Source organism: Cloeon dipterum, chromosome 3 (genome assembly GCF_949628265.1).
Source record: "Cloeon dipterum chromosome 3, ieCloDipt1.1, whole genome shotgun sequence".
In the NCBI taxonomy this organism is placed as follows: Eukaryota; Metazoa; Arthropoda; class Insecta; order Ephemeroptera; family Baetidae; genus Cloeon; species Cloeon dipterum.
Window position 1 is genome coordinate 1,113,230 of NC_088788.1, and position 19,597 is coordinate 1,132,826.

The window sequence follows — 19,597 nt, forward strand, 5'->3', positions numbered from 1 at the left end:
CGGTCTTTAAATAAATGAGAATAAAAAATCTCAGATCTAAGGATGTGCTTTTAATATCACGAAAAAATCAGCCACTGCGTGTATACAAATATGTGTTGACGTAAATTTAAGTCTAAAAAAATGTGTATTGCGTCTTGGCCAGTCAAATGTGTCACGCCGCCGCCGTAGATTTGGTCTGGCACTCTGAAAATAATGCAATTATTTTAATAAATTTATTCATTTAACGTCAAAAACAAAATTACCAAGCACTTTAAATGACTCGGGGCACTCGTTGACAATGGCGGTGTGAATGCACTTCATGAAAGAAACAGATTCCGCGCAAGAACTGTTATAGGCTGTCTCTTGTCTCTCTAAAAAAGTAGTTTTTAAATTAAATCTGGACCAAATTACCATGAAAAATCGAACCATTTCGTAAAATGTGCATTGAACACGCTTGGTTTGCCACCCTCAGAGATTTGGTCCACTCGAATCCGTAGTATTTTAGCAGAAAGCCGGTCACTCTGTCAGCGTCAGGCATTCCGTCGGGTTGCAACTATTTATTTAATTAAATTAAATTATAGGCATTGAGATTTTAAATGAAATTCACCAAATTCAGCTTTTCCAGCACGCACTTTGAGCTGCACTGTGTAATTAAAAAAGGGTAAAAATAAATTATCGTAACAGTAACTAATAAAACTCAACTAGTCTCCTCAGTTTCATCAATTCCTCTGGCCTTCCTTGCCTTCTTCTTTCGGCTGGAAAATTGCATTTAATTTAAGGTGCGGGGACGTAACAAAATTATTACCTAAAGATAGATGGGTATCTTGTTCACCATTACAGTTTTTCACAGCGTTGTTCATTTCAGCTGGCAGTGCCGGTATTTTACATATTACCTTTAAAAAAATGCAGAACATTACAAAAAGCATATTTAGTGTTTGAAGCCGCCAACAGATGGCGCCACCGTATACTTTGGTAATAAATTTAATTTAAATTAACTTCCGCTGCGATTTCAGCACGTCAAAAGAAAGCATATTAAGTGAAGAATGCATAATTCGCAGGATTGAGTCTGAAATGGCAGCGAAAATTCCTTAAAATTAAATTTATTACCAAAGTATACGGTGGCGTTATTGGTGTATTATAAAAATATATATTTACCTCGCAGTGTTTAGTTTCCTCAATCCGAGCCTTGTTTCGGTGAATGGCAGGGTTGAACCGGACTTTTATCGCGTTTATAGGAATCGTTTCAATAATTCCTTCGCCTGATTGAAAAATTAAAAAAAATAGGGATTAAAATTTGTTAAAACAACTGTACCTGTGTCTTCCTCGTCTTCCACGGACTTGAAATTCCTTGGCTCGTTGTTTACAACTTTTGGCTCAGGCATGAAAAGAGTCAAAGAAGAAATCGGCACTTCAGTCGCATGGCCTATTCCTATTATTTTCAAAATTAAATAAAAATATTTCGCCTGGATTAAATTATGTTAAAAATCTTACCTAGAAGGTTGTCGGCATAGTCAGCGTCCTGAAATTGAAACTATTGAATGAAAAAATCCACGCAGAATAAATACGCACGCAGCAATTTCTGGAAAGGATTGCCAACAAGCAGGCAAGAAGCAACATTTTCGAGCTCGTCTGAGAAAAGACTGGTGCTGGTTGAATGCTCAAGTGCCAGTGGCAGGCAGGCTAATTCTTTTAAAAGCCCGCATTTATGCGCGGAAATCTACGAAATGGTCAAATAATTGTGGATATGCGTATAACTGGATTTCTTTGGAGCAATGCACTTTGTTTTGTGTATGGCAACTTAATAATATTAATAAGACAAAGCATTTTAAACAATAACTAAATGTGTGTTTGTTGTTAAATTACAAACTATGAATTTTACAATATTGTGGCGCCTTCCCGCCATCCAAATTTTTGAGATGCCAGACGAGCCTAAACATTGTTAAAAGATTTCCTTTATAAAAACGGATCGAATAATTCAAATAAACAATTTTATTTAAATCTGTGGAGAAATTTATAAGAAAGCAACCCAATTAACACGTTTTTTTATCGCAGTAGGAACTGAAAAATTACAAAATGAACACAATTAAAATATTTTGAGGTCTACCCTTTGAAATATTAACAACGAAATCATTTTTTATCCTACCTGGGCTTTTAAAAAATATTCTTAAAGCTAGAAAATGGAAATTAAAACTTTCTTAATATTTTAGAAAAATAATAAAAACAGTTCTGACAGTTTTTATGAGGTCAAAACTAATTTCACATGAGGAAAAATCAGCAAAGTTTATTATCAGACGATAAAAATTTGTGAAAAAACGAAATAGGAGCGTGAAAAGGAAAAATATATAGCCAGTTTACGTCTTTTGGATGCCTCTAAGACGTCTTTTTGGTTTTGGTAGGTTCAAATGGCTTAAAATCGCATAATATTCCGTGCCTAATGATAATAATAATTATTTTGAATCCTTTATTTGGTAAAACACTTTCAATTCAAGAGTTGTATCTAATTAAAAATAAAACTCGCTGCCCTGAAGAGGACCTGAGTGCTCTGATCGTTCACAGAGGGCGCCTTCTGGCGTCAGACAGCATCGGCGGCGTCGGCGTTGGAGGGGCGCCGCTCTCACAGGTCCGTCGAGTAGCGAGTTGTTAATGTGTCAGTTCAGTTGCTGTGTGACTCACGGCTGCGCGAGTAGTGCATAATATTTCTTTATTGGCGCCGGTGTACATGCTTGGCGGCGGCGACACGGACACTGATTAGATGCAGTCGACGTCGGTCGGCGCACACGCGGACACCCTGCTTTTTTCGCCTTGGCTGTGCGTCGCTTTTTGATAACCAAAGTGAGTGACCGACGGACGGCCGCAAACCCCGGGGAACTTCGCCGCCAGGTGAGACTTTTATCGCTGAAAATGGCCTTGAGTTGAAATGCGACTCCCCTCGTAATATTTTCTTGCGTTTCTCGCTCCATAAATTTTTTTGACGAGTTTACAATAATTTGTAGCATTTTAATATTTTTTAAATTTATTTTCAAGCCTTTTTTAATTTTAAAAACACATGCCTAATTATTTTACGTTTTTATGTGTTTTTAATTTCATTCGACAGAAAAAAAATAATCTGTTTGGGCGTGAAAAACGTGAGATTGAAGTGACCCGAGCTTTAAAAAAAATTAATTAATTAAAATTTCTTATTATTTAACTGCACTCTGGTCTCTGGTCAGCGAAAAATAAATACCTGATGGCTAATTAAATTTTATAAATTGATTAAATTAAATTTAAAAATTATTTTCAAGTGTTAAATCAAGTTTTTATTACCCTGGCGAGAATTTTTGGTCGTTAAAAATATTTTTCCGCGTACCAGACATGAGAAACAAACCAAAATTGCATTTAATTACCCGGAAACCCCGGTTTTAAATTTTCAGAATGGAGTCGAACGGCGAGGAAACGTGTTCGGACAGCACCTTCCAGAGCGCCTTCGCCAGGGCTTTGGCGCAGGCGAGCGTCCGCCGCACCAAATGCCAACCTGCAGCGGAAGCGGTCGTGCTGCAGCCCGACGATCCGATCGAGGAAAACATCAATCAGCAGCTCAAGCAGGTAGAAATTCAATCTCCGCGGGTTTGAGAACCTTAAAAAAATCCGAATAACGACACCTGATCGTGCACTCGTTTTGATTGAAATGCAATATCGGTGTTTGAAAGAAAAAGTGCGCGCGGCGTACGTGCCCATTGTTATATATTGCGCCGCCACGCGTCTCAAATGGCTGATTGGCGTGAGAGATTAATAAAATTAAAAAACACTGCCGGCGACGGGGGTGAATTAAATTTGAATTAATTGCAGAGAAGAATTTGTGTGACGCAACCTTCGTTCGCTTTCCTCTATAACAATAAGTCGGCGGTGCAAACTCTCGCTTTTTCCTTTTTAGACAGTGCGTTAGAAATGATAACGACGGAAAATGTGTGGTTATAATTTTATTAATGCTTAAATATTTATCCGAATTTGCAAATTCATTCTATGAAATTGGAAATTTTAAAATGGAAGGATTCCAAAAAACGACATGAATCGAATGATTTACGATTTTTAACCTTCAATTTGGCCTTTTAAAATATTTTTTCGTGTCCTGTCAAGTTTGTACCGATTTTTCAAACAGTTTTTCCCGAAAATTTGGCATTGGAAATGTATTTTTTTCACAAATAATATTATCCATCTGAATTTGAAAATGTTTTTGATCTTTCTTTCGATTCAACTCTTGTCCTACTTTTCCTTTTGAAGCTATATAATTTGCTGTAAATCTTCCTACTGAATTATTCATAAATTTAAATTCAAACTGTAATTTTTATTAACACCAAAATAGGAAAGATAACTTGTTAAATGAAAAAACCATTTCCCCGGCCTGCTGCTTATGACACACAATTTGAAACCTCTTGTATAAAATTGCGCAATTGCACACGTTCCAGTTTCCATCAAACAAGCAAGCGCCTTTAAAGTTTAAACGTGTTTATCCAGCGACCGGCGCGTATTCATATTTATAATTATTCGCACGGGTATCAAGCGCGAGTTGATTGCAGCAGAGGCCTGGCTGGCTCACTGGCTGCGTGGTATTTTCGCACACAACGGAAGTTAAGTCTGCCGCAGCCTCGCTAGCTCATGAAGGTACTTGAACTCATCTCCCGCTCTCTGTACAATAATACACACGACGCGCGCGGACTCTCCTCCTTTTCTGGCTTCGCTATAATATTATTCGAGCCGGCATTTTTAATTTGTTCCGATAATCACCATCAATGAGGGACCCTGCAGTTTCCACACCTATTGATAAACCATACTTCAGGAAAGTTCAATATAACTGTTCATGTGATTCACTCACAAACAGAATTATTTATTATTTATGGAGAAATATTTTCAATGAATTTCTTTTTTTTAACTCCAAAATTGTTAGTTTCTCCATTCTAAAAATTTCTAGGCACACATTTGGGGTCACCGGGGGCCGGGTTGCGATCTGTGTTGATTCCTGCCAGTCAGAAGTCAATTATGGCGTCGAAATTTATAGTTGTTTGAAGCTGCGCAGTAAACTTGTGCGCATCTTAAGCATGCGCAGTGTGTTCAGATCGCTTCATAATCTGACAGAAAGGCTAAAACTCATCACTGCGCATGCGTGAACCAAATCAAAACCTTCTGCGCAGTCGTAATTTCCACCGGGGACCTGGGTTGCGATCTGTGTTGGTTTCCCGCCGGTCAGAAGTCAATATGGCGTCGAAATAATGGAAGCTAATCCAGTCGGCCAATGAGAAGCGTCGAAAAAGGGGCGTGCCGACCTAATAATTTAATTCCCGCGTATTTTGTTACATTTCTAATAGCCTGATGTGACATTTAATGTCGATTCGCTGGGCTAATCAGCTGTTAGAAAAGAAATAACAACAAAAATAACCATTGGATTTTCATGATAATTTTTCCAAGCCAATTTCATGACCCTAAAAACCAGAAAATTTTTAAATTAAATCTCTCCTGAAAATCCCCAAATTAAATCCTTGCTCATACAAATTGGAGAGAAAACAATCAAACAGTCATATAGAAGGCATAGCGAAACAAGAGACGCTATCGAAGAAAGAAATAATAATCAAACAGTTTTTTCCTTCATTGTTATTTTGTTACGGTCTTTTGAATGGCGCGTGACTGCCTCGTCGTATAGCAGCGTGAAAGAAAGGTGAAAATAAACACCTCGTCTGTATAGAGGATGAAAAATCAACAAAGGAGAAATTGTGTTCGCATATGACGGTAGTTTTGGTTGGAAATCACACGCTTTGGACAATCTGGTGTGGGCGGAAGTGCGCGCCGCGCTGACGAGGGAAAACACTGCTATAATGGGGCGGCGTGTGTGATTATAATTGCCCTCGACTTCCTGCGCACCGCGCGCGGCCGTGTCCCCCCACGCAACAATGAAATGCTTTTGTTGCGTCCAGCCGGTCGACTTGGAAACGAGAAAATAAATTGCCTTCTGACCTGGCGTGGCAAAGTGGGAATGAGACGCACAGGAAGTTGTTATTTTTTTCCCTCTTATACGCGCACTGTCTGCAGCACTAAATGGTTCAATTCGGACGGGGAATGTCACTCTAGAATGAGAAATAGTTAAATTTCAAAATATTCACTTGATTTCGATCCCACTCAACGCGATCTTTGAGGAAAAATTAATCAAAATTTTGAAATAAATCGGGATGGTGCGTTCACTGATTGATTCGAATCCAAGATTTTTAATTTTTACAAAAATTTAAACGGCAAACTATGAATTTTTTACCTGTTTCCTAATTTTAAAGTGGATCGATACAGGGTGACAGTTAAAAATAATTTATTTTATTGGATTCAATAATTAAAAAAGACCTTTTGCTACACTAAAAATTCAAATTTTTAAATTTTCTCCAAAATTTCCAGCGCTTGACCACATTTTCTGCGTAGATTTCGATTCCTCTCGTCGAGATCTGTATAAAAACCTTTTAGGGAAACTCTTTGTTGGAAAATAAAATCAGATTTCAAGTAAGGAGACAGTCCTGACCATTTTTCTAAACAAATAACAAGGATTTTCTATGATTTCACGGTCTCAAATCCTCTTTAAAATTCTTCTGGTAATTACCCAACGATTCCGACCCTCCAAACACATATTTGGCGAGAGCACTGGAGGTGAACAGATGTTGCACGCGTGCTAAAAATAGTCTCCTCCTCCGCCCGGAATGCAGCTCAAACAAAAACAATCCGAAACTATTTTAAGCGGATGTGCATCTCAAAGCTAAACAAGAGCTATATAACTATCCCGAAAATTCACCCTCTGCTGGCTGCTTTTGGTTCGATCCGTGCGGCCACCGCACTAAATTTGAATTGCAGTTTGGTGTTCTCGCATTCGCAGGATGTGCTAGCCACGCAATTTATCTGATTTCGCGCGAACCGTTAGCGCTGCTGATATTCGATGGAGCATGACAGCGGCGTGTCAATTTAATGCTCTCGACCACATTTGTCCATTAAATCGGCTAATTGGTCTCAACCGGCGACATGGCCTTTTTGCCGCACTTTGTGAGAGAGCAGTTTCGCGGAAATGTACTTGCTTGTTAAATTGTTGCTCCGTTGCCCTGACCTAATCGACCGATCAAGGAGTAAAAAGGGAAACACTTTAATACTGCGAAAAAATGCGTTCTAAGATTACTTTCCAATTCTTGGGTAATCTAAATCTGGCGGGAAAGTTACAAACGTAAAATGAAATTGGCTTAGAAAATTTACCATGAAAATAATGATTATTTTTGTTGTTGTTTCTTTAGTAACAGTTTATTAGCCCGGTAATTGGTGAATCGACCGATAGATGGCACATCAGGCTGATGGAAATGTAACAAAATTCGCGGGAATGAAATTACTAGATCGGCACGCCTCTTTTTCGACGCTTCTGATTGGCCGTTGGACTTTCTCCTGATTGGCCTCCATTATTTCGACGCCATATTGAATTCTGACCGGCGGGAAATCAACGCAGATCGCAACTTGGCTTCAGTGGGAATTACGACTGCGCAGAAGGTTTTAATTCGGGTCACGCATACGCAGTGATGAGTTGCAGCCTTCCCGTGAGATGAAGAAGCGATTTGAACATACTGCGCATGCTTAAGATGCGCACAAATTTACTGCGCAGCTTCAAAATGGGAGAATATTCAAACAACTGTAAATTTCGACGGTGGGAACAAGCACAGATCGCAACCCGGCCTCCGGCGGTCATTTTAATATGATTTTTTAGCATAGTAATTATTATTATCATTAAAATTTAATTGATTTTGTCATTTAAATTTACTGAGAAATCGGTTTAAAAGCCTTTTCTCCCTATCGTAAAACCACGATTTATTTCACAACTCACAATTAAATTTAACAAAATATTTTTGCTATAATAATTAATGACAGGTAATTTTAATTTTTATTAAAGATTAAAACGCAATCAAACGTCTTACAGTATATAATTGCCTTTGTCAATCAAAATCCAAGGCATTGTGCCAAGCTAATGAATCCAATTTAGGTCGTGAGATTAATCCGCAGTCAAAATCATTCTCATTTTGCAACTGCATGGCGATCATATATAGGGTTTCGTCAGCACCCAACCTGTGTGATTGTGGCAAACGCGAAACTCTATCCGTCTCAAATCACATGTGAGAAGCAACCGAGTCCGCGTGATTGACGTGCGTGAGGGAAACGCAAAATAATATCAACTGTCCCTCGGCCGCAAAACTGTTGCCACTGACTGAAAAATGGTGAGAGCAGAGACGTTTCAACACTTTTACGGCAATGGGAATACGTAATTCACGCAGTTTGAACCTACTTTCAACAATTGTCCGCGTAATATAAAGAGGTAATTTATTGGAAGCTAATGATCTCTCTTACAAAATCATTCCTATAATGAGAGAGAAATTGAACTCTCGTCTTGAAATCAATTGGCAATTGCATTTAATGAACGTCTTTGACGAAGTTTCTGAGCACACCAATCGATTCCTGAGGGTCGAATTAGGTAAAATGGATGTTTTTTTTCGGCCAAAAAGGTGCAGCGCGACGTGCGAACTTTTTTCCCGCCAAAAATATAAAAATGCGATAAGTGCGCATGCGTCAGAGCTGGTTTGCGCACTTGCAGAGAGACCGCCTGTACGAATGACTTCTTTGGCAGATCCAGCCAACTCTCACGCATGCGCACTTCTCTGGTTTTCATACTGTTTTGGCGGGAAAAAAGTTTGCACGTCACGCTCGGCTTTTTGGTCGGAAAAAACATCCACTTTACCTAATTCGACCCTCAGGAATCGATTGGTGGGCTCGGAATCTTCATCAAAGATGGTCTAGGAGCGTTTTGATTTGGAAAGGACAGTTTTGCCGATGATCGGCCGTGCGTTACTATGGAGAAAAAGCGATTAAAGCTGGAAACAATGGGGAAAAACAGCAGATGTTTGAAAATATCGTGTCTAACTTTCTTTTTATCGTTAAAAAGGAATAATCCAAGCATATACAAGTCACAAAGAGAGCGTGGGAATCGTCTATTACATCAAATGAGCCTCCAATAAGTTAAAAAAAAATCCACGCGTTTACAGTTCAGAACTATAGGCGGTGGACAAAAGGGACCTTTGGCGAATTTAACGGATCGGCTGTAAACGGAATGGAAGCCAATCGAAGGGCGTGTTAAATTGGTCTGTGCATCAAGCGGCTTTTTTTTCACTCGCACACGGCGCAATTATTCTATTCCACATACCCGTATATACACACGAGGTGTACGGTTTTACGGCTGAAAAAGCGGCACCACGAGGAAATTTCATACATGATTCTGCGCAGAGTCTCACGGTTTCCGTGAACGAGATAAACTGCGCTGATAAAAGTAGTCGTCGTAGCTGCGGATGTATTCAGAGCAGAAAGCACGAAAAATAAAAGCAGGCCTAAATTGCCTGTCAATTTAGACGAGAGCATGTCTCACCAACTTTTGACACTCTTATGACGAGACGCAGAGATTTCTAATTTTTGGACGAAAATGCCTTCACTGATGCCTGAAAAGCTCTGCGGTGAGTCACGAAGCCAGGAACTATATTTTTTCTGGAATATCAAAAAAATTCACAAACTAAATTTTAATTTTGGGCCATTTATTAGATAAAAAAGAGTTATTCCAGCGTTTAGAGAAATTTTAAAACCTGGTTTATTAGGAAATATTTTTAAATTGTTATTTCATGCAAAATAGGCAGTTTTTTAGACATGATTAGCCGAATAGAACGTGTTACTGCAACAATTTTGCATTTTTCCGACGTTCTTTCCTCAACGTTATCATAAATGTCATTTTCTTGACGAGCAAGGACGCGCCAAAAGCACGAAAATAAAATATTAAGACATTGTTGAGCTAAATTTCAGTGTCACAAAAGCGCTTGGCCGATTTCGTCGCGCGCAAAATCTATCTTGTCCCTCAATTTTTTAGATAAATATACGAATTAGGTGTCAAAAGACGCGTAATTAAACTCCGCAGATGGCCTGTTTTGTCAATTTTTTAATTTCAACCCTTAATTTTAACCATCCCCTTCCGACGGTTTATTTTTTAACTTTGGGAGCCAATGTCTCCGGGCCAAATTATTTGATTTCGGATTTCTGCAGCTCGTTAGAACCTTCTTGACGCAAATGTCCTGGTCTCATCAATTTTTTTTGTATTTAAGGCCATTTTTTGATCAAACATTTGGTCACACGGGACGAAAAAATAAATCAAAGATTGCAAAAAACATTTTAAAATAAAATTTATTTAACTTTTTTCCGTTAAAGTTGAGAATAATGTCAAAGGGGAGGATCTGAATTAAACCCACTGAATACGGTGACTTTTTTATTATCTTTGCGTGAAAAAATTCTTTAAAAAAACTCAGCACGTGCTTGAAAAATAATCTTATAAATTTTTTTAATTATCTCCTTATTTCGAATTTATATTTCCTGCTGACAATTAATTGCTGGCGAGCTATGCAAAGTGAGCGTGCTCACATCCAGGATGAGCATAGTTCAAAAGAGGGTTCACGTCATGTAGATTATATTATGGACAAGTTTAAATGCACGCACCACCGGAGTTCTGCTCTGCAGAGCGCAAAGCACCTGCATCATATAAACGCTCGCTGTTCTCTAGCTTGCATTGTAATCATTTTATCCCACTCGTCGTCGCGCGTTGTCCTTAACGTGACTCATCGCCAGCGAGTGAGTGAGCGAGTGAGCGGCCGAAAGCCGAAAGGAGCTGCTCTCTCAGTTTTAAGTGCTCGCGACTCGCGAGCGCTCGCTCGCTGCACATGCACTCGCGCCGAGGCGAATTTCACTTGTAATCACAGGTCGCTCAGGGCTCAGGGTCGTTTCGCGGCGATTTGAATTTCGTTCCGAACCAATGCACGCGCTGTAAACTTTTCACGAACGTAATCGCGATTTGTGTTGGGAAATTAGAGAATATGAAATGTTAAATTTTGTGGATCGATATACAGGGCCGACGATTTAAAATTATTTGAATTGCTGGATGCAATAAAAAATCTAATTTTTCTAATTTTCTCCTAAATTTCCAGCGCTTGGACACTTCTTTTTTGGCAGATTTCAATTCCTCTGCGGTCGAGATCTGTTTAAAACCTTTTAGGGAAACTCTTTGTTGTGAAATAAAATATGATTTCAAGTAAAGAGACAGTTTTCTCAAAAATGTCCGCTGCTACTCACGTCATTTTTGGCTTTGAATGAAACCAAAGGCATGAATTCATGCATTGTTTACTGTCTAATTGCAGCTAAAGAGTTGGTTTATCGATTTATAACCACAGAAACATTGAAATAATGCATTAATTTAATTTAATTGCGAAAGAAAAGACGGAAATCATCTAGAATTCTTTGCTTGAAGAATTCTCGACGCTGATTGGCTGACAACGCGCATGTCAGCATCTCCAGCGCAATTCATAACGCATGTAAACTGTTGCTAGGCAACCGCGGGAGCTGTTGACAAGCGTGTTGCGTCAGCCAATCAGCGTCCAGGATTCTTGCAGCAAAGAATTTTCTGATTTCCGTCTTTTAAATCGGTTTTAATAGACTTTTGATGAATTTCTGCGACTGCAAATCGATGAATAAACTCTTTAGCTTCAAAATTAGGCACCAAACATCGGTAGCAGAATGCTAAAGCGTCTTACAAGAGGCATTTAACGTGAGATTCTTTTGGCGGGAAAAGGCGCTTTGTAAATCGCAACAAGAAGGATCGAAATCAAGCGAAAAAATAATTTAATTTCTGAGAAATTTGGCTAAATCTGCAATTTAACTGTCAATGAACCATTTGCTATAGCCAACGATGCAAAATATTCTGAATTAATTCACCTGCTTAAACAATAAATAAAATCCAGGAAAAAGAAAAACACTAATTTTGATGATAAGTTTCTGATCCGAAGTGAATAAAAAGTCGCCTTTGAACTTGACATTGCAGAAATGAGAGGAAAACAAACAAAAGAAGGGGCAGAAACAGAAAATGAATATGCACGCGGCGGCACAAAAGATTCTAAGGCGAGCGGATCGAACAATGGGTGCAAAAATAAAGATACTTTTCATTCAAATGCACCAGAGGTTTCTCCATTGCGGGCAGACAAGCGTGAAAATCGTTTCCAATTGAATGCAAATGTGCGCCGACAAGCCTGGCGAATCGAAATAAAATATACATTCCGAGTCCCGGCCCACTATCCCCCATTGTTCGCGCAATCGATTGTAATGAGAGAAAAAAAATGAAATTATGAAATCGCAATTGCTGCGCTCGCGTGTATATGTGATTTGTTTATTTGTTATTTGCTTCTCATTAGTCGCGCAGGTCGCGTAACTGTAAAATGCACCTTTGGCCAGGTTGATTGGAGGTATATGCTCTCGTGCTCTCATCTCTCGTGTCGGATCAAAACAACAACTCTCGAGTTATGGTGCGACACCGCGGCGCCACCGCAATACGTACATTACATACTTTCAATCCAACGCCGATTAAATTCAAATCCAGCACTCGATGACGCAAAAACAATCCGGCGAAAGCTGCCTCGATGGACTCCTTTTCAAAAATGCGTTTGACATGTTTTCTTTAAAGCATTGCGAACAATATCTATAGAATTAATAAGCCTTATTAATTAAAAATTTAAATTGAAAAGGGTCAAAGGTTGAAAAACGGATTTTTTTTATAAGGGAAAAAATTATTTTTTGCTCTGGGTCAGAAACAGGCAAGAAATCAAATATATAGCCCTCAATTTTAGTAAATTTCCATGTTTGGCCTATTTCTAAACCGCGCGCGATTATGAATTTTGCATAGATGTCAAGAGGAAGAGACGCCCTGAATGGAATTGCAAAAGAGTTTTGAGCATAGCTGTAACAAATCTCGATTTCTATTTCATTTCGTGTTCCTCATGTGTGTAGAAGACACGGGGGCATTAATGTTAATACATTCAGAGAGTGGAAGGCGGTGCTGCAACTGCCAAAAAAATAAACGACAGGATGTGCCGCTGCTTGGATGTTAATAAAATCGGCCTTTTTTGCGAGTAATCGCGCGGTTGGTTTGTTTACAGGGCGTTGGTCGTCCGTTGCACGGCCGCTAGCTGGCAAGTAATTGCGATTTTTCGCCATTCGAATGGAGCACATACAATAATAATTCATATTTGCCTTTCGTCCACAGCTCATTAGTGCTAGCGTTGCACAAACGCGTAATTTGCGCGTTTGCCATTAAATTGGGTGTGCTCGAGTGCACGAAACGAAAAACGCCACTCTCCTAACGAGGCGCAGAGATGAAGACATTTTTTCTCTCCTCCCAAGCGCCGAAAAGCGAGCTGAATATGTCGGAATGAATTACGAATGGATGTTGATTTAAAAATTGTCTAAAAGCGATTTTAACCACCGGCGGCCGGATATTCACGTATTCTGCGTTAACGGGAAAATCATGAAAATGCCTTGAGCACAATGAATATTTTGGTTTTTATTTCTTTAATAACAGCTGATTAGCCCGGTAATTGGCGAATCGACCGTTAGATGGCACATCACGCTAATGGAAATGTAACAAAATTCGCAGGAATGAAATTATTAGCTCGGCACGCCCCTTTTTCGACGCTTCAGATTGGCCGCTGGACTTTCTCCCGATTGGCCTCCATTATTTCGACGCCATTTTGAATTCTGACAGGCGGGAAACCAACTCAGATCGCCACTCTGCCCCCGGTGGGAATTGCGATTGCGCAGAAGGTTTTGATTAGGGTCACGCATGCGCAGTGATGAACTTCAGCCTCACAGTGTGATTTAGAAGCGATCTGAACATACTGCGCATGCTTAAAATGCGCACAAGTTGACTGCGCAGCTTCAAAATGGGACTGGCGGGAATCAACACAGATCTCAACCCAGTCCCGGTGATTTGAACGTGAAAAAATAAACAAGGAATGAGATAGTGCGGTTTTAAAGTAAATATATAGATAAAGATTATGAGTTTACTCTCTCAGCATCAGCAAATAATTAACTGGAGCAGCCAAACAATCGATTTTACGTCTTAAAATTGGATTTCTCTTATGTGTGGTTTATTAAATTGAGACTAAATGATTTGGGCGAACCTTATTACTCATAAATAAACGTCTAAAAAGGTGTCCCGGGGGCTGGAAATAATCCTAGCAGCCACTTTCCCTGCGCACCAGAGGCTTGATTGGAATTGGAACGCTGCGCCCGCGAAGCCAATTTATATTTATTTCTGGCAAGGTGCAAACCGACACGCAGTCACAATGCAGTATGCTTTCGAATTCCTTTCAACTTCCTAATGAGTTGTTTGAATTCCGATCGGAATACCTCAAAAAGCTGCTGGTCAAAAAATGATTCTTTTGCTTTAAAAAAATGCGATTTTTGACAATTATTACGGGCACTTTGTTAAGGACGAGATTGTGGGCTCATTGGGGTTAAATTATTCACATATTTTGGAAGCTTTTGACTTGGCTTTTAAAATAAACAGCGGTGTTCATGTCCAAGTTTGTGGATTAACAGCAGCATGAAAATTGGCTCAAGGACTCGTGAACCTGCAACTTTCTCGATCTCCCCTTTGCGGCCAAAAAGGAAGTCCGCTTCCTTTGATTATTCAACAGACCAACAAAAATTACATAAAAAAATCCTACCTGACTCAAGGTGACTTTAAATCTGAAAATTTAACAGGTAAAGGTTGAATATTAAATTTTAAATCATTTTTCCGCACAACCCGGCAAATTTATTTTGGATTTTAAATTATTATTTTTAATTGGACACAAATTGTTTTAACACCCGTGAAAATAAAGCCAATTTGATGCCGTTTCAACAGTTATTGCACTAGGCACACACACGCAGTTGCAATTATTTCTGCAAATTGGCAAACGTCTTAGCTTTTGTAATAATTGCGACCATTGTCAGAAGCAATGCAAAGACGCACACTCAGCTCGCAGAATAATCCGCGCACCTGCGGTGGATAACGATGAGAAAAATTCCAGCTAAACCTTCGTTAACAAAGGAAAGTATAAAAATTAAGAGTATCGCCCGTGCGCTAATTTCCGAGCCAACTTCTCACGCAGCTGCAATCAGAGCAAATTTTGCGTAATTATTTTTAATGTGACACGTACAGGTGAACAAACCAACAAACAAATTTATTGACCTCTGCACACGTACAAAATCAGGTTGCAACTACTGTTTTGGCTTAGAATTGTAAACTTTTAATTAAAACACGGCTCTGCTGGCTAATTATTGCACACAGCGCCGCGCGTGTTTGATGTTCCAGTCTGGTGGCGTTGTTGGTCAATAAAATGCATGTAGGTTAGAAATTATGGAATTAAATTAAAAATGGATGTCAATGGATGGCCAGTGACGAGTTTAAAAACTGACCATGAGCCAGAAAAGCTTTAAAAATGTGTATTTTTGCAACTGTATCTCTCATCCTTGAACTTAATTTATTTTTTTTTCAGGAGTGCGAGAGATTAATGGAGGAAAACCGGCGTCTGAAAGCGTCGGCCGTGCTGTCCTCTCATCTCAACATCGACCACGAACAAAGAGCGGAAGTGACATTGTTGCAGAGCAAAGTCAACACCCTGGCGTGGCAGTTGTCTCAGGTAAAAAAGTGAATCAGCTTTTTATCTGCACGAAATTCTGAAATTCGATTTCTCTGCTGCACGTGCTCTCGTTGGATTAATTTTTCAAACCACGAGGCGTGAGTTCAATGCAATTAAGGCGACGTGTGTACGCTTTTGCTTTCAGTCCGAGTCACGCAGGCGGATGGTTTGCTCGGTTGCGGAGCAGGTCGCTACCTTTTTGGATCGCGTCTCCAAAACTCTCACGGCCAGCAGCAGCAGCCCTGACAGCAGGCAGCAGCAACGCAGCAATTCTGCTAGATGCAGGTTCGTTCATTCCTCTTGTTTAAATAATTTAATTTCTTTTATCCGGAGTCAAAAAGGCAAATTTTCGACTTTTTCGTGTTTTTAAAATGTTTGAAAATCCAAATCTCGGTTTCTAACCATCAGAATTTAAAAAACTGCACACCGATACACTCGTCTCAATGTCCCCTAACCAGCTAAGGGGTTAGAGGGGTGATTACCCCATCCGTTTCAACTTTTAAAACTACAATTTTAATAACAAAAATTTACTTTTTAGTCTTCAGGTCGTCAAGTTAATTCAAATATCCCAAAATTCACCCCCTAAATCCTCTAGTTGGTAAGGAGAGGTCAAGACGAGTCTAACAGTGGATAGTTTTTGAAATTCTGATAGTTAAAACCTGAGATCTAGAGTTGCAAAAATTAACAAAACACAAAAAAATCAATAAATTCACATTTTCCGTGTTTTGCAAACATTTTAAACTCCAAATCTCAGGTTCTAACCATCGGAATTGCAAAAACTAACCACCGATGGACTCGTATTGACCTTCCCTAACCAGCTGAAGGGTTTAGGGGTGCTTAACCTTATCTCTTTCACCCGCTGGCATAATTTCAATAAGAAAAAGATCAAAAATTATGATTTTTACATTTTTTAAAGGATAAAAAAATTTTGAGGGTAAGCAACCCCCTTGGCTGGTAAGGGGAGGTTTAGACGTGTCTAACGGTGGGTAGTTTTTGCAATTCTGATAGTTAGAACCTGAGATTTGGAGTTTAAAATGTTTGAAAAACACGAATTTTTCGATTTTTTTGTGTTTTTTTAACTTTTAACGTCCAAATCTCAAGTTCTTACCATCAGAATTATAAAAACTACCCTTTATTTGACTTGTCTCAACCTTCCCTGACCAGCTAAAGGATTTAGGAGGTGAATTTTGTATTATTTTAATTATTTTGAAGCCCTGAAGAAAGTAGGCCGAGAAGTGAATTTTTGTTACAAAAATTGTAGTTTAAGGGTTAGAAGGGAATGGGTAAGCACCCCTGTATCCCATCAGCTGTTCAGGGGAGGTTGAGACGAGTCTAACAGTGGGTAATTTTTGAAATTCTGATAGTTAGAACAAGAGATTTGGAGTTTGCAAAACGCGAAAAAATCGAAAAAATTGTGCTTTTTAAGTTTTAAAGTGGAATTTCTCGAAAACTAAAAAATATACCACTTTGAAATTTTATCACAGGCTTTTTAATGTCATATGGGACATATGCAAATGAATAACTATACTTACTTTTAATATAAATGGGAATGTCTAACTACAGGCTTTTCTGCCCACACATCAATTTAATGTATTTTATAGTAATACATTTTATTTAATTTCACTTTCCACTCTCGAACCTATCTACAAGAACAAACTCAAGGCAAACTGCTAACTACTTTTCCACTTTAACTAATGAGTCGTTTTATTTGCATTTATTTATAGACCTCTAAAGTAATTTAATATAAAAGCTTCTTTCAAGTTTCATTATTTGAAATTAATATATTCCACGAACGAACAACAGAGAATTCCATATTCCTATTTATATTTTTGTGCATTTTATTGGTTTTCCGCCTGACTGATTCCGACGGGTGAAACCCAATTATAATTTATTTTGTCTGTTTGTTTTGTTCAAAGAATACCGAGATCACGGAGCTCACAATCGACGGACGTGAGGGACGCGATCGACGAGCGTGAATTCACGCCTCGCACGTCGCTGCAACGCTCCAACAGTCAGTTGCACTCCGACTCGGAATACTCGTTCGCCAGCAGGTATTCCCTTGCTTATTAAAAACGTTGAGAAAGACACAGAGTTGAATTTTTTATTTCCAGCCGAAGGAGCAGCACAGTCTCGATGGAAGCGGCGGAAAACGAAAAACTGGGCCAACAGGCGCGCAGGCTGGCGCGCACTCTCAAGTCCATGCTGAACTCGCAGGAGCCGCCGGCCATGTCCGATGAGTCACCTTCCTCCTCCTTCAGGTACAATTTTATTCCATATTTCTGCTTAAAGATCGTCTTTGGCAAGGTTTCTGAGCCCACCAATCGATTCCTGAGGGTCGAATTAGGTAAAATCAACATTTTTCCCGTTAAAAAAGTCAAGCGCGACGTGCGAACTTTTTTCCCGCCAAAACAATTTGAATGCGAGAAGTGCGCATGCGTGAGAGAAGTCATACAAAGAAGTCATTCATGCAGGCGGTCTCTCTGCAAGTGCTAAAACCTGCTCTCACGCATGCGCACATATCGCATTTACGTTCAAATTTTTTTGGCGGGAAAAAAGTTCGCACGTCACGCTGCATTTTTTTAACGGAAAAACATCAATTATACCTAATTCGACCCTCAGGAATCGATTGGTGTGCTCAGAAACTTCGTCGAATCGAAATCTGCCGAAAAAATGACGTCAAGCGCTGCAAATTTCAGAGAAAATTCGAAAAATTTAAATTTTTATTGCATCCAACAATTCAAATAATTTTAAATTATCACTTGTATCGATCCACTCATAATAATTCGACCCTCATTTTAGCGAACTGCTGAGGATGGCGAGCAAAAGAAGGTTAAACTACGAGCTGCCAGAAAAGCCGATGATCGTGCAGCAAGAAGCGGCGCCGCCGACGCGCCCTTCCCTGCCCTCGGACGTGACCTTCATTTCGCCCCTGATGCAGCACGACGGCACCTCCACTTGTTCCTCAAACAGTTCCTCTTCGTCCTCGCCCACCCTCAAGGCCAGGGACTCGGACGAAAGCGGATTTTCAAGCATCGGATCCTTTCAAGAGGTTAATAAATTTATATTTTGCTTGCCGTAGGAAATAAGAAAAATAAATTCATTTACTTGAAATAAAATCTTAAAAATTCAAAAATAAAATTTCCCAGGCCACCGTTTATTTTTTTTAGAAATCACCCCCATTCCATAAGCCCTTAGTGTTCGAAGCTGCCAGCAGATGGCGCTACCGTATACTTTCGTAATAAATTTAATTTTAATTTACCTCCGCTGCGAATTCAGACTCCATCCTGCTACTGTGCATTTTTCACTTAATACGCTTTCTTTTGACGTGCTGAAAACCAAAATCAGTCCAGCCATTCGCCGTAGAAACGTTAGAAAATATTTTATATTTCAAAAAATAGTTTTTCCCGATTCTACGGTGATTTGCTTAACTGATTTTGGTTTTCAGCACGTCAAAAGAATGAAAATTAAGTGAAAAATGCGCAATTAGCAGGATAGAGTCTGAAATCACAGCAGAAGTGCTTTAAAATCAAATTTATTACGAAAGTATGCGGTGGCGCCATCTGTTAGCGGCCCTACCGTAAAACCACGATTTATGGAATTTTCCCTCAAAATTAAATTTAAGCAAAATTTCCCTGGTTCTCATCTTACTATTATTGCAAATTTTGGAGATAAGTCGTTGCTAAATTTCGTAACTCACAATTGTTACTCAAAATATTTACTTAAAAACTTTGGCACTATTTTCCAGGTCGGATTACCTTCACCAAACGAAATTATTCCAAGGCACGTGCGATGTCGAAGCTCGCCGATGACGAGTAACAAAAACCACTCAGCTAGTCTCAACTACTACAACGACAGCAGCCAACTCAGCTCGGCCACTTTGGAGATAGCCACCATGGAAAAACTCAAAGTTTTGTGGGTGTAATCACAAAAACCTGTATTAAAATTAAGAATTGTAAATGTAAAAATGCTAAAATTAAATAAAAATCACCATGTATAATAAGAAAAATAATCCCCGTCTTTTAATTTAAATTTATTCATCGTTAGTTTTG

General features: G+C 39.2%; 2 protein-coding genes across 2 annotated transcripts; one reads left to right on the forward strand and one right to left on the reverse strand.

The window, feature by feature from the left end:
- Positions 1–21: 21 nt before the first annotated feature.
- Positions 22–1,727, reverse strand: LOC135939691 (uncharacterized). The gene is made up of 10 exons (XM_065484200.1): positions 1,549–1,727; positions 1,471–1,498; positions 1,292–1,408; positions 1,135–1,238; positions 785–872; positions 682–734; positions 587–622; positions 406–532; positions 243–350; positions 22–183 (listed from the first exon to the last, which is right to left on the reverse strand). Exons 1-10 carry the CDS (start codon positions 1,594–1,596, stop codon positions 152–154), a joined length of 741 nt encoding a protein of 246 aa, XP_065340272.1. The 5' UTR covers positions 1,597–1,727; the 3' UTR covers positions 22–151.
- Positions 1,728–2,640: 913 nt separating this feature from the next.
- Positions 2,641–19,557, forward strand: LOC135940243 (uncharacterized). The gene is made up of 8 exons (XM_065485049.1): positions 2,641–2,859; positions 3,390–3,561; positions 15,405–15,548; positions 15,694–15,833; positions 17,465–17,599; positions 17,660–17,806; positions 18,348–18,597; positions 19,294–19,557. Exons 2-8 carry the CDS (start codon positions 3,391–3,393, stop codon positions 19,468–19,470), a joined length of 1,164 nt encoding a protein of 387 aa, XP_065341121.1. The 5' UTR covers positions 2,641–2,859; position 3,390; the 3' UTR covers positions 19,471–19,557.
- Positions 19,558–19,597: the final 40 nt, after the last annotated feature.